This window comes from Canis lupus, chromosome 26, assembly GCF_011100685.1.
Source record: "Canis lupus familiaris isolate Mischka breed German Shepherd chromosome 26, alternate assembly UU_Cfam_GSD_1.0, whole genome shotgun sequence".
In the NCBI taxonomy this organism is placed as follows: Eukaryota; Metazoa; Chordata; class Mammalia; order Carnivora; family Canidae; genus Canis; species Canis lupus.
In genome coordinates, this window is record NC_049247.1 from 22,472,502 (window position 1) to 22,486,562 (window position 14,061).

The window sequence follows — 14,061 nt, forward strand, 5'->3', positions numbered from 1 at the left end:
AAAGAAATCAAGTTATATTCTCAGTGGCATTCAGACATCTAGATTTTTCTTTAAATCAATGGTCAAAAAAAGTCACTCAAATTAAATACAAACTCTCTACCTGGACACGTTTTTGATTTCACCTAATTACCTACAACCAGACACTGAAGCAATGAAACTTTTCTTACCAAATAAAAAGAATAACTCCTAAACTCCAGCAATCCACCGCTCGGTTATATCCAGCAGTCCCAAAGGAATTAAGAACCTCAGGAGCCAGGTAGGTGGGAGTACCACATAAGGTTCTCATGAGAGAGGTCTCCCCCAAAATCTTAGACTGCCCAAAATCAGTAATCTAAAATTAAGGACAAAAGGGTACCATTTTTAATGGTGTCATAAAATAAAAAAGATTAACATAGTCTGCCAATCCTAAAGGGCATGTGGGCTAGATCAGTTCATATCCTATATGGTTCATGCCTACTATTAATCTGGAATCTATAACTTTAACACTGCAAATTAAATTTAATTTTGCTTAAATTAAAATTTCCAACCCAAGGAAGCACAAGGTTTTTTCTACAACTTATCTGTGGCTCTCCGTAACCTTACAAAAGGTTTATCCCTTATCTAACCCAGACCCCAGGGCACTAATTAGTTACCCACAGTTTTCCTTAGACCCTAGTTTCTCAACCAATCTCAACACTGGAATTCCTGAGGTGCTTGGACAAAATACTCACACCTGGGTGCCACCTTCAGCAATTCTGAGATGCAGCCTAGGTGTCATGACTTTTTTTTTTTTTTTTTTTTTAATTAATAGGAAATTCTATAGTGAAACCAAGCTTGGGAAGCATGTTGCCCTAGAAAGCAGGGGAAGAGAGTGGATAGGATTGTGTCATCCATCTAGACACCTCTTTCCTCTCTGAATAAAAGTGGTTTGTATACAGTGGAGTTCAATAAATACTCATTAGAATCTGGACCAGAGCAATACCGCCTAATCGCTAAAATGATTGCTAATAGTGGAATGGTCAAATTCTGTACCTTTTTATGTTCCCACTTTTTACTTGATAAATTTTATAAGTCTATGAACAAAAATCTACTGGAGTGGCCACATACAGAACATAAATATCTTACCTTTATAAGACAGTCCTCTTTTTGAGATGAGAGTAGAACATTCTCTGGCTTTAAGTCCCGATGTATAATGCCATTTTCATGAAGGTACTACACAGAAATGGAGGCATGACTTGGATTTACAGAGTAGGTATGTGAGTGAAGACACACAGAAAGACAAACACACATGCGCGCGCGCGCATACACACACACACATACCTTTACAGCTCAGTGAAATCATAAGCCAGGTTACTTACAATCATGTTCCCCCAAATCATAGAAAACAACTGGGTAAACGGCGTAATGTTTACAAATTTATTTTCTAGGTTTGTTTTTTATTTTTTAAAATATTTTATTTATTCATGAGAGACAGACACACACACAGGCAGAGGGAGAAGCAGGCTTCCCATGGGGAGCCAGATGTGGTACTTGATCCCAGGACCCCAGGATCACGACCTGAGCCAAAGGCAGATACTCAACCACTGAGCCACCCAGGCACCCCTGGGTTTGTCTGGTTGGTTTTGTTTGTTTGTTTGTTTTTTAAGATTTTTATTTATTTCTTCATGAGAGAGAGAGAGAGAGAGAGGCAGAGACACAGGCAGAGGGAGAAGCAGGCTCCATGCAGGGAGCCCGACATGGGACTCAATCCCAGGTCTCCAGGATCATGCCCTGGGCTGAAGGCAGGCGCCAAACCACTGAGCCACCCAGGGATCCCTGTCTGGTTTGTTTTGTTTTTTTCCTGTCTGGGTTTTTTTTTTTTTTTTTTTTTTTAAAGATTATATTTATTCATTTGAGAGAAAGAGAGAGTACTCACAAGAGAGAAGAGAGATCACAAGCAAGGGGAAGGGCAGAGGGAGAGAAAGCAGACTCCCTGCTGAGGCAGGGCACCCCGTGAAGGCCTTGATCCCAGGACCCAATGATCATAACCTGAACCAAAAGCAGATGCTTAACTGACTGAGCCACCCACGTGCCCCACAAATTTGTTTTCAAGAAAATCTTTAGGGGCACCTGGCTGGCTCAGTCAGTACAGCATTCAACTCTTGATCAGAAAAAGTGAAAAATGCCACTTATGACAGTAGACCGTTTATTTCACTCTTCAAAATAATAAATATCCCGGGATCCCTGGGTGGCGCAGCGGTTTGGCGCCTGCCTTTGGCCCAGGGCGCGATCCTGGAGACCCGGGATCGAATCCCACGTCGGGTTCCCGGTGCATGGAGCCTGCTTCTCCCTCTGCCTGTGTCTCTGCCTCTCTCTCTCTCTCTCTCACTGTGTGCCTATCATAAAAAATAATAATAATAATAATAATAAATATCCCTTCACACTGCCAGAAATACAAGGTATCAGTTTCAATAAAAATGTAAATGAGTGATAAAAGTATATTGAGATCTTATTAAAATAAGCCACAAAATTCCACCAAAATAATGTATTTGGTCATTTTTCCCTGAGAGTATTTTTTAAAAGTCACTGTAAAGTACATAACGGTAAATTATCTGTTTAAATATCCAGAATTCACATATTCCAACACAAAGACTAAAAGTTCATCTTCAAAAGCTCTGTCTGCAATACAATGTTGATGTTTGTGTGTTCACCATTTTTATACACAAAGTCATCTCTTTAGGGAAAAAATTCCCACATCCACTGATCTGCACTCAATTCATCTTAATATTCTTGGTATGATATAAGGGAGAAAATAAATCATTAAAGAGAGTAAAGCACTAGTTAGATGCTAATGGACTTCAATTTATCTGGATGCCCCTCTGGCCTGGAACAAAAATCCTTCCAAAACATCCTTGGTAAAGATAACTGTCAAAACCCCCAGGGAGGGCAAACAGGGGTGAATCAGCCCAGGAAAATCTCCCTCAAACCCACTCAACAGGAGAGTGCTCTCAATCACTAAGAGTAGGTCTTCAAGGGAAGAAATCTTGGTGGAGAATTGCCACAGCTTTTTTTTTTTTTTTTTTTTTTAAGATTTTATTCATTTATTCATGAGAGACACAGAGAGAAGCAGAGACATAGGAAGAGGGAAAAGCATGCTTCCTGCAAGAAACCCGATGTGAGACTCAATCCGAGACCCCAGGATCACGCCCTGAGCAGAAGGCAGACACTCAACCACTGAGCCACTCATGCGTCCCCTAAATTTGTTTTCAAAGGGTGATGTTCCTCTAAGCAGGCAGCGTGCCATGCAACACTTTCACAGAACAGAGAAGGCAGCACACATGCCTGCCCACCTACCTGCTGCAGTGAACAGGATGCTGCACCTAAGGGGCCACCTCGCATTGCACCATGGGGGAGCGATCCGTCCATCACAACCACCCCACCTTGCCAGCCTTAATCTACACCTGCCCCCCACAACCCCCAGCAGGTAAGGGGGTTTCTGCAAGGTTCAGGCTGAAGTAGAGATCAGTGTACCTCCAATATACTTCCAACTTAAAGAGAAGACACGTGGGGCCATGTGTTTATTTCTGTAACTCTCCTTACTGTTGCTTAAGCTTCCCAGCAAGAGCTTTCTCGTCTGAGTCAAAGGGGTGGGATGTTTTTGCCAAGAACAGAACAACATAAGCACAGACTATCTGCTCTCCAGGTTTTATCCACCATCCTTTGCTTTCTGCCTAACTTAGGGAATAATTCACCTACAAGAGGCAGGTTGTCAAAAGAACTGAGGGCTTCTCTTACCTGTACAGCCAGGAGCATCTGGTAAAAATAGAGTTTGCACGTAGCTTCTTTCAGCCTCTTATTCCCCACCACCCTGTCAAACAGCTCTCCTCCTTCCATCCTGAAACACACAGGCAAAGTAGGGGTTTTGTTCCTGGAGGGAAACTCACTTGATGAAAGACAATAACAAAAACAAACTCTTTCAGACCAAGCAAAGAACTGCCTTTTTTATTCACTCACGAGGACTCCCATTTTTTAAAGCAATGAGGTAATAAGTCTCCTCTCCATAATGAAGACATCCTCATTGGAAACAAAGGAACAGGGAAAGACAAAAGGAATGGGCAGTGGGTACCCACATACTTGGGAGCTTTTAGGAATCTGACTCAGTAGACTAGAGGTGGAGCCCATGAGTTTGCATTTTCATCACACACCCCAGTAATTCTGTGGCTGGGATAGAGCAGCAAGCAGGAGCCCGAAATCAGACAATCAGCTGGAACCCCAGCTCCACCACTTCCCAGCTGTAGGACTTTGGGCAAGTTATGTAACCTCTTGGCCTCTTAAAAAATAGGGATAATCTCCCCACCCCACCCCTCAATGGCTGTTCTGAAAGTTGAGATAACTAATGTAGATAAGGCACCTGCCACAATGTGGATGCTTGGCAGGGTTATTCAATCCCTCTGAACTTCAGTTTCCTTTTCTGTAAAGTGAGACTAAAAATAGTAACCCATCAGTAACTTGTAAGTAACCTGGATGACTGTTATGAAGAGTAAATGAATCAGTCCATGTGAGGTGCTTAGAGCAGAAAATTGGCTCATAGTAAGTACTTCATTAATATCAGCGATTGTTATCCTATTGTTATTGCACTGTTTTAAGTTGGTCTAATCAGACAGCAACAGATACTCCCTTATACACCACAAGGGTCGTCCAGTCTTTCCTAGTGCTATAATTGAGGCTGTTTACTATAAAATCTTACCAGTAAACCCGCTTAACCACGGAGTGCCACTCAGGAGCAAAGCCTTTCCTGTCACAACAACAGCCGCTCCCACAAACACTACATATTTATGCAGGAATGAGGATACAGATAGGCCTCTTCCAGGGATGAGACAATAAATTATTTTGGTCACACCATAGAAAACAGGATTTTGTGGTTACTGAAATAAACCAGCAAGTAAATCAGCACTGAAAAGATAATCGGGTATCACCATGCCACCTAAGCAGAAAGATCCACTCAGGCAGGTATTTCAGAAGAATTAAAAATCCACCCATATTTGAGCAACTATGTGTGCCAGGTGCTCTGCTGGGCACTTTCCATCCCTCACAGTATTTAATTCTTATGACTCTGGGCATGGAGGTATCATTATTACCACTCCCTCAACACTAGGAAAATAAGATTCAGAGACATGAAATAAACTAACTCACAGGCAGTCACCTGCAGAGTGAGCTTCAAACTCAGGCCTCAGACCCAGAGCCTGGAACCTCTAAGCCATGTGCCTTTGGAAACACTGGAGGAATTTCAGAATCAACACTAACCCCACATGTACACTTTGTGAGCCCCACCACCACATACATATATTGAGGGTCCCCAGGATGAGAAAATGCAAGCCAGCATTAGACTTTTTTGGTGGTTTATAAGCTCTTAAATGGAAACAAATAGAAAAGTTTATTACTTACAATTCCAAAACAATATAATAATCTTCGGCATCAAAAAAGTCTTTGATCTTGATGATACAAGGCTAAGAGGAAGAAGAGGAAAAGTGGTGAGAAGCTCCCAAGAGGAAAATCACAGGAGCAGTACTTGGGCATTTGGTCCCCTGCCTCAAGAAACTTTGAAGTTCATATAGCAGAAAAGGCAGAACAGCATTTAGCTGGTACCTCAGTGAGAATGGGCTTACGAAACCCTCCCTTCTACCAAGCTGGCAAGGGACTGGTTCAGGTTTCACACACGAGGATGGCACAAAGGAAGGCAGGCCAGTCTCTTCCCAGCATTCCTCCTCACTGCCCCAGAGCTTGGGTAATTAAGGACACTTAAGGAACCTGGAAGAGCCTAACACTAGTGAAAAGAGAAGCAGGCCAGGTGGGGAGCCCAGCCACGACACCACACAGCAAGGCTGTTCAGCTCCATACAACTAGAACCACAGGGGTATGGGGACGCCATTGTGGTAAGATCCTCCCATTTGTCAATGGAAGAAGGAAATAACAGTTTTATAAGAACTCTGAAAGGCTATGTGGGGGTAGAGAAGACACAAAGACACACACACACACCCCTATGGCTGATAGTTTATGGTCTCTGATCAATGCAGCATGGATACAGTAAAGAAAAAAAGGGGGATCCCTGGGTGGCTCAACAGTTTAGCGCCTGCCTTCAGGCGTGATCCTGGAGACCCAAGATCGAGTCCCACGTCGGGCTCCCTGCATGGACCCTGCTTCTCCCTCTGCTTGTGTCTCTGCCTCTCACTCTGTGTCTCTCATGAGTAAATAAATAAAATCTTTAAAAAGAAAGAAAAGAAAGAAAGAAAGAAAGAAAGAAAGAAAGAAAGAAAGAAAGAAAGAAAGAAAGAAAGAAAGGACACCTATTGTTTTGCAGTACAAAGGATAGATAGTAGAGCTGAGTGGTCTGGGTAAGTAAGAGATGTGGTAAATATCTATCAGGGTCATGCCCCACCCGGAGGACTACAGCTTTAATCAGAATTAAAGGCAGTTACACAATTTCTAGATTTCAGATTAAAGAATAGCAAAATTCACCAGAGTGCTCACTCTGCAAAGCAAATTTCATCACACCTTTTGCTCTGATTAAAATTCTCCCCAAGTGGTAGCATCCCATGATAAACTTTTTTTTTTTTTTTAAGATTTTATTTATTTATTCATGAGAAACAGAGAGAAAGGCAGAGACACAGGCAGAAGGGGAAGCAGGCTCCATGTAGGGAGCCGGATGTGGGACTCGATCCCAGGTCTCCAGGATCATCACCTGGGCCAAAGGCAGGTTCTAAACCGGTGAGCCACTCAGGCTGCCCCCCATGATAAACTATTATACAGCAGTGAATGGATGCCCCATTGCTTCCCCCACCCAGCACACTGGATCCTGAAAACATGATGCCAAGGGGAGAAAGCAAATCATGAAGAACTTCAAAGTGTATGAAGTAGCTTCAATTGTATGGTCAAGTTTTCTTTCTTAAGTTGAATGGGGACTTCAAAAGTGTTGGTTTGGTTCATAATTTATATTTATTGCTTTTCATGTATCAAATACATGAAATATATATATATATATTTCATATACTGTCTCTTGCGTGCCAGCTGGTCTGCTGACACACACACACATATATATATAATTTTTTTTTTAATTCTTAAGATTTTTTAGTAATCTCTACACCCAACCTGGGGCTCAAACTCACAACTCTGAGATCAAGAGCTGTATGTTCTACAGACTGAGCCAGCCAGGCAGAGCCCTAATTTTAAAATATTTAAATGAAGGAGAGGGGGAGACCAATCAGGAGGAAGGAAAGGAAGGAAAGAGAAGAAAGGCGGAAAGTAAGACAAGAAAGAAAACCTTTGGAAATCCAACATTTCAGCAGAGATCAGCAAACCCTGGAGACCCAGCCTACCCACCACGGTAGCCCCATCTCCTGCATCCTTCTCTCTAGACCACAAAACACCCCACCTGCCCTAGACTCCCAGGGTTCTTTCCCAATGTCCCATGTGGCTCGCTACGCTCCTGCCTGGTGATCCCGCCCTCTGGGCACACCTGGCCTCCAGCATCAGGCCCCAGTTCAAATGTCACCCTCAGAATGCATCCAGTCCCCTGCATTAGTTCTTATCTGTGTTGCCTCATGCTGCATCTTTAATGTCTGTCTCCCCACTGTAAGCTCCAGGAGGGAAAAAAAAAAAAAGGAAACTAACACCCACTATGGGTCTCCTCCCATCAGGCACTTCATCGGCTGAGTCAAGTCTTATTCATCTTTCTAGGACCAACACTCAGCAGACCAACTGCACACAAGAGACATTCATATGCTGCCCAGATTAATACAAACAACAGCAATAATAGAAGCCCCACCCACTTAGGATAGACTTCGCCAGCCACATTTTGGTCATGGCACACACAGCCATAGGAGTAAGGCTGAGAGCATCCCAGCTCCACCACTCCTTACCTATGACCATAGGATATACTTGCTCTGCTGACCATTTGTTCTTGTCCCAATAATGAAGACACTGGATATGTACTGTAGTATTATATTGAGAGGAACAGAAAGGAGAGGAGAACTAGAAGTCTCATATACTATAACAGGAAGGCAACAGGCTATCTAAAATTGATAAATCAACAGGTAGCAGTTTATGCATATTATATAGAAATATGGGGATAAGTTGGATTAAAAAAGTTTTTAAGGGATCCCTGGATGGCGCAGCGGTTTGGCGCCTGCCTTTGGCCCAGGGCGCGATCCTGGAGACCCGGGATCGAATCCCACGTCGGGCTCCCGGTGCATGGAGCCTGCTTCTCCCTCTGCCTGTGTCTCTGCCTCTCTCTCTCTCTGTGACTATCACAAATAAATAAATAAATACCTTAAAAAAAAAAAATTTTTAAAAAAGTTTTTAAATGTTTGTGGGTGAGGTTTGGGGGGCTATAGAGCTACAGTCTGTGTATAAACTTTGAGTAAGATTTGACTCTTTAGAGATTATATGCATATGATTACCTTGACAAAAATAAAGGAGAAGCAGAAGAAAAGCCACACATGGAAAAGGAACAGGAGATCAGAGGAACGAATGAGAGCTGCTTGGTTCTGCTGGCTTCATCTGGCAGGGCCAGGGCCCACCTGGGAACAGCTGGGCAGGGGAGCTGGTGGAGCACAAGAAGGTCCTGGCAGTCTGAACCTGCAGACACTGCCTCCTCTAGGTGCCACCACCTCTAGAGTCATTCACTGGTGGCAGGTCATGGCTGAAGATGTCTCTCGTGAACCAGAGGCTCCTACCCTAAACCCTCCACTTAGATCATACAGGGAACAGTTTAGAGAATGACAGATCACTGTCATTGCTCAAGTGTGTTCTCCACGCAGAAAGCTTGGCAAGCACATCCCATCAAATTCCTACACTGACTTTTAAGGTATGTACCCTCATTGTCTCCACTGCACAGATGAGCAAACAGAGGCTCTGAAAAGTAAAATGACCTTCTCAGACCCAGGAGATAAGAGAAATGGGATTGGGAACCCAGGTCTGTCTCTCCACTAGGCTGAAACCATAGAAGGAGGAGAGCCAAGCCCATCTGTGCTCATCACCACCCAGGCTTTAGAAAACAGGCTGGCACAGTAAGTGTCTAACAACTGATTGAATCACTGCCTGGCTCCAATTGCCAGGCTTTGTTGGGCTATCAGGCTCTACTCATTATCCCCTAAATGCACTCATGAGCCCATATATAATTTCCAAGAGCTTTCCACATGCCCTTGTAAACCACCAGGAAATTATCTCCAGGGATCTTTTTTGAGGGTTCTAAATTCCTCTTGACTGCAGTGGACATTGGATTTGTATAAATGTTATGTTTGGGGATCCTATGACATAAGAAAAAAATTCCCTGAGAATTCGAAGTGTTTATCTTAAGCATATGTTTGAACCAACCCCACCCCAGAAAATGAGAGGGCTCCTCTCTTTAACAAGAGAGTCCAGATCACTTGTGGGGGGCGGGGAGGCTAATTCAGGGAAGAGGAGGAAGTTACAAGGGAATTAAAAGAAAGCCAAGTCAAGACGCTGGCTACTCAGATTCTCCTGGGTTCAGATCCACTCACTGGGTTCTCAAAGACCCTCTTGAACTATTGTGTTGACAGCAGTGATTCTGTTCTTAATTTCTATTTATTGTTTAGGGGATTTGAGGAGGTGAGAGAAGGGAGAAGAAATCTTTTTTTGTTTGAAGGTTAAGAACCAGAATAAGATTGGGGCGCCTGGGTGGCTTAGTTGGTTAAGTGTCCAACTCTTGATTTTTGCTCAGGTCATGATCTCAGGGTTGTGGGATCAAGCCCAGCATCAGGCTCCTTGCTGGGAATGGAGCCTGCTTAAGACTCTCACCCTCTCCCCTCTGCCCTCACTACCCCCTCCCCTCACTACCCCCTCCCCCCCAAAAAAGACCTAGAGTAAGATCATCTTTAGCTAGAGACTGAAGGTCTTATTGCAAGTTTTAATTCCAGTGCCAAACTAGCTCATGACTTCATGGGGGCTCATGAATTAATGAAGAAACAGAAAGAACAATAAAAAGGAAGATGGGATAAGATCACAACTCCTCTTCTTCTTCTTTTTTTTTTTTTTTTTTTTTTTTTTAATTCACTTATGAGAGACACAGAGAGAGAAGCAGAGATATAGGCAGAGGAAGACATGGGAGCCCAATGTGGGACTCCATCTCAGGACCCTGGGATCACACCCTAAGCTGAAGACAGACACTCAACCATTGAGCCATCCAGGTGCTCTTCTCTTCTCATTTCTTAAAAGACAGATTCACTTTCCGGTGAGACAAGGTCATCATTACACAAAAGATAGTAACTATACCCATTGAGATCAGTGGGCTCACCACCATCAAAAGGTATTCAGAGGTACTGAAACTTGAGATATAATTAAACCAAATTTACCAAATTACCAATGTCTTCCCAAACATAATCAGTTGATCAAACCCCTATCAGATAAAATATTTAGAAAATTTATGTGTTTTGGTGAAAAACTCACTCAGTGGAAATATCACAGTTAATCTGAAATCTTTAGAAAATTTCAGGGTAAAGCTCTTCCCAGTTAAATTACAACACACACACCCATGCATGTGTACCCACACATGTACATACACACACACACATGCACACACACAGGCATAGGCACATACACACAATTAAGGAATCCAAGTTAATATTAGCTTTATTAAATTAAGATACTTCGTATTCTTCCCATATTTTCAGAGAAATGAAAGTAAGAATGAGTCATATTTTTACAGCAATACTTACATGATTTAGCTTTTTCAAAATTTCTATTTCTGTTTCAACATCGAGAGCTGGATCCTTGGATAAAGGGAATAACATTAAATATTGTTAATAATAATGACAGTCAATATTTAGAAAACAGTTACAACTTAGTTGAGTAAAAGCTGCATGAGTTCCATACCCAGTACTACTCATACAGACAACTCAAGGCTTAGAGGTGGAAGAAATCACTCACCTAAAATCACCCTGTGAAGTGCCTGGCAAATAGTAAGCATTCATTAAATGGATAGGTGCTATGCCAACCTCTTTTAAATAGTCATCTTACAGAAATCTCATAATCCCAAAATGAACTTGGGTTCTATATTTATCCCCATTTCACAGATGGAGTAACTGAGGCTCAGAGAAAGGAAGCCACCTGCTCCAGTTCTCACAGCCAGAAACAAGTGTGCTTCTATTGTTCTCACACTTACCTGGTAAGCTCGCTCTTTCTCTCTCTCTCTCTCTCTAAGTTTTTATTGGAATTCCAGTTAGTTAATATACAATGTAATATTAGTTGTAAGCTCTGTCTCTCTGGCTGTGGAATTCTTTATACTCATAAAAATGATACAGCAAACAAAGACAAGAGTTATTCAATTAACTTGTAAAAGGAAAACATCAAGCCAAATTTCCTTTTTTTTTTTTTTAAGATTTTATTTATTTACTCATGAGAGACATAGAGAGAGGAGCAGAGACATAGGCAGAGGGAGAAGCAGACTCCCTGTGGGGAGCCCGATGTGGGACTCAATCCCAGGACCCCAGGATCACGACCTGAGCCGAAGGCAGATGCTCAACTACTGAGCCACCCAGGTGCCCCCAACCCAAATCTCTAATAACGGAGAAGACACAGGTTCCAAGTTACTACAGGCTAACATATTTCCTGAGACACCAATGAGAGTAAGCATCAGGGGACTGTAGTTGCTCTCCACTGCAATTCCAAAAGGATGAATCAAGTTACTCAGCCTCATGGGCTACACCCTCCAAAACGAGGAGGATATAGAATTACATATTTATGTAAAATGGACTTCAGCTAAGAAATCCAGATGTTTAATTTTAAAAGCCTGCCTCTTCCTGTAAGCTGTTAAACTCATTACCAAGTCAGGGCGTACTCTGATGATAGAGCAGTCTAAAAGAGTCCAATCTGATTTAAAAGATGAAATTAAGAAGTAAAATTTTACTCCAAGTCATTAAGAACCTGGTAGGTATTTTCCTCCCCTCAAAACGGGAAAAAAATCTGGAATCACAAGGGAAAAGGATCTACAACAAAGTGACCACATAAAGGAAATTGCTCTTGCCATGTGAGAATGGCATTGTCTTTGGGGTGTGGGTGTGGGAGTATCGATCTTTAAAGAATGTTAAAGTATAATGGCCAGAAACAGATGGCCACAAAGGAAAAAATGATTAGAGACCTCACTTTACATTACTTTGTTGGATCATGTGTTAAAACACCAGTACATTTGACCATTTCACCAATGCAGTAAATACATATTAGAGAAAATGTAATAAAATGAATGGCTACTATACAGAGACTATTAAATAATTTAATTCAGATTTTTAAAAATCTGTAGATGCTAAGATAGTCACTGTTTTGTTATCAGGAAGGGCAAAGAATTAGAAATGTAAATGATCAGAGCAATGGGTGAATAATTATAGTAAAGTTCATGAAATAGAGGCTCAATCACCAAAAAGCATCTATTAGGGGAAAGTTTATGCATTAATGCTCATAAGGAAAAGCAGAATACAAAACTGTATATACAATATGATTTCAACCATCTAAAAATGCAAATCTGTATGAACAAGCCCTAGAAGGAAACAGAAAACTGGAAACAGCTGTGGAATTGCAGTGGTAGGGATATGGCTGAGTTGCTTTTCCCCCCAATTCCCTTTTATGTATTGTTAAAACTTGTAACACTGGGGTGGAGGGGGTGGGGAAGACACGGAATGGAACTTGGGACACAGGACACTTTGCTAGGTATGTTATTATGTATAACAAAATAATTTTGGAGGGATCCCTGGGTGGCTCAGCTGTTTAGCGCCTGCCTTTGGCCCAGGGCACGATCCTGGAATCCTGGGATCAAGTCCCACATCGGGCTCCCAGCATGGAGCCTGCTTCTCCTTCTGCCTGTGTTTCCTGCCTCTCTCTCTCTCTCTGTCTATCATTCATGAATGAATGAATGAATGAATGAATGAATGAATGAATAAATAAATAAATAAATAAATAAATAAATAAATAAATAAATCTAGCTCATAAAATATATATATATTTTTGGAACCAAACTATTGATCAGTAAATTTCTAGGTTAGCTGAATATGTTTTAAAAAAAAATGGGGTGAGGGGCAGATAATCTTTTTTTTTTTAAGATTTTATTTATTTATTCATGAGAGATAGAGACAGGCAGAGACATAGGCAGAGGCAGAAGCAGACTCCCTTCAGGAAGCCCAATGTGGGACTCGATCCCAGGACCCCGGGATCATGGCCTGAGCCAAAGGCAGATGCTCAACCACTGAGCCACCCAGGTGCCCAAGTGAGAGATAATCTTCAGCAGACTCCACACCCAGCATGGAGCCCAAAACAGAGCTCAATTTCATGACCCTGAGATCATGACCTGAGCCAAAATCGAGTTTGGATACTTAACCAAATGAGCTACCCAAGGCCCCAATACTCAAAATTTTTCAATGCTGTTTAATACAAATTCACATATGGGGCACCTGGGTGGCTCAGTGGTTGAGCGTCTGCCTTCAGCTCAGGGTGGGATCCCGGGGTCCTGGGATTGAGTCCTGCATCAGGCTTTCCTCTCTGGGAGCCTGCTTCTCTCTCTGCCTATGTCTCTGCCTCTCTCTCTGTGTCCCTCATGAACAAGTAAGTAAAATCTTAAAAAACAAAAAAAACAAAAAAACACTCTAAAACTATTTGGGGACATTAAAAAGTGTTAAAAACACTGAGCATCCACCAACAGAGGTACTTACTGCCTCTCTCTCAGAGCCAATAGCGAACTTCCTCTTGCTGATGATTTTTATGGCTACTTTCTTACATGTTTTCCTCTCAAAAGCTAGCTTCACCTCACCACAGGCACCACTACAGAGAGAAACATAAGATGATCAATTGTCAGAATGATTTTAATCATGAGATCCATCTCCTGAGCTGGCCTCAACTATAACAAGTTAAACACCATCCACCCACAACCCTTCCATTGTCCCTGTTTCCAGGGGACAACACAGTGAAACCTCACCAATGTAAAATGTCAAGGGCATAAGTGAATGTGGATCATCCGACAGCACTGAGTCAGCTCCAAATTCCACCTTTTGAGCTAAGAAATACAGACTTAAGTCTTATTGGGACCCCAGAAATTTTCTGAAA

General features: G+C 42.2%; 1 protein-coding gene across 12 annotated transcripts in view; it reads right to left on the reverse strand.

Moving 5' to 3' along the window:
* CHEK2 (checkpoint kinase 2) overlaps positions 1-14,061 on the reverse strand; it is a 93,888-nt gene that overhangs the window by 10,780 nt on the left and 69,047 nt on the right. For all 12 annotated transcript variants that reach the window (XM_038575531.1, XM_038575528.1, XM_038575526.1 and 9 more), the window contains 6 exons: positions 13,671-13,779; positions 10,692-10,745; positions 5,404-5,465; positions 3,754-3,853; positions 1,105-1,191; positions 168-331 (listed from right to left, as the gene is read on the reverse strand). In XM_038575531.1, coding sequence (XP_038431459.1) covers positions 168-331; positions 1,105-1,191; positions 3,754-3,853; positions 5,404-5,465; positions 10,692-10,745; positions 13,671-13,779 — 576 coding nt within the window. The remainder of the gene's footprint in view (positions 1-167; positions 332-1,104; positions 1,192-3,753; positions 3,854-5,403; positions 5,466-10,691; positions 10,746-13,670; positions 13,780-14,061) is intronic.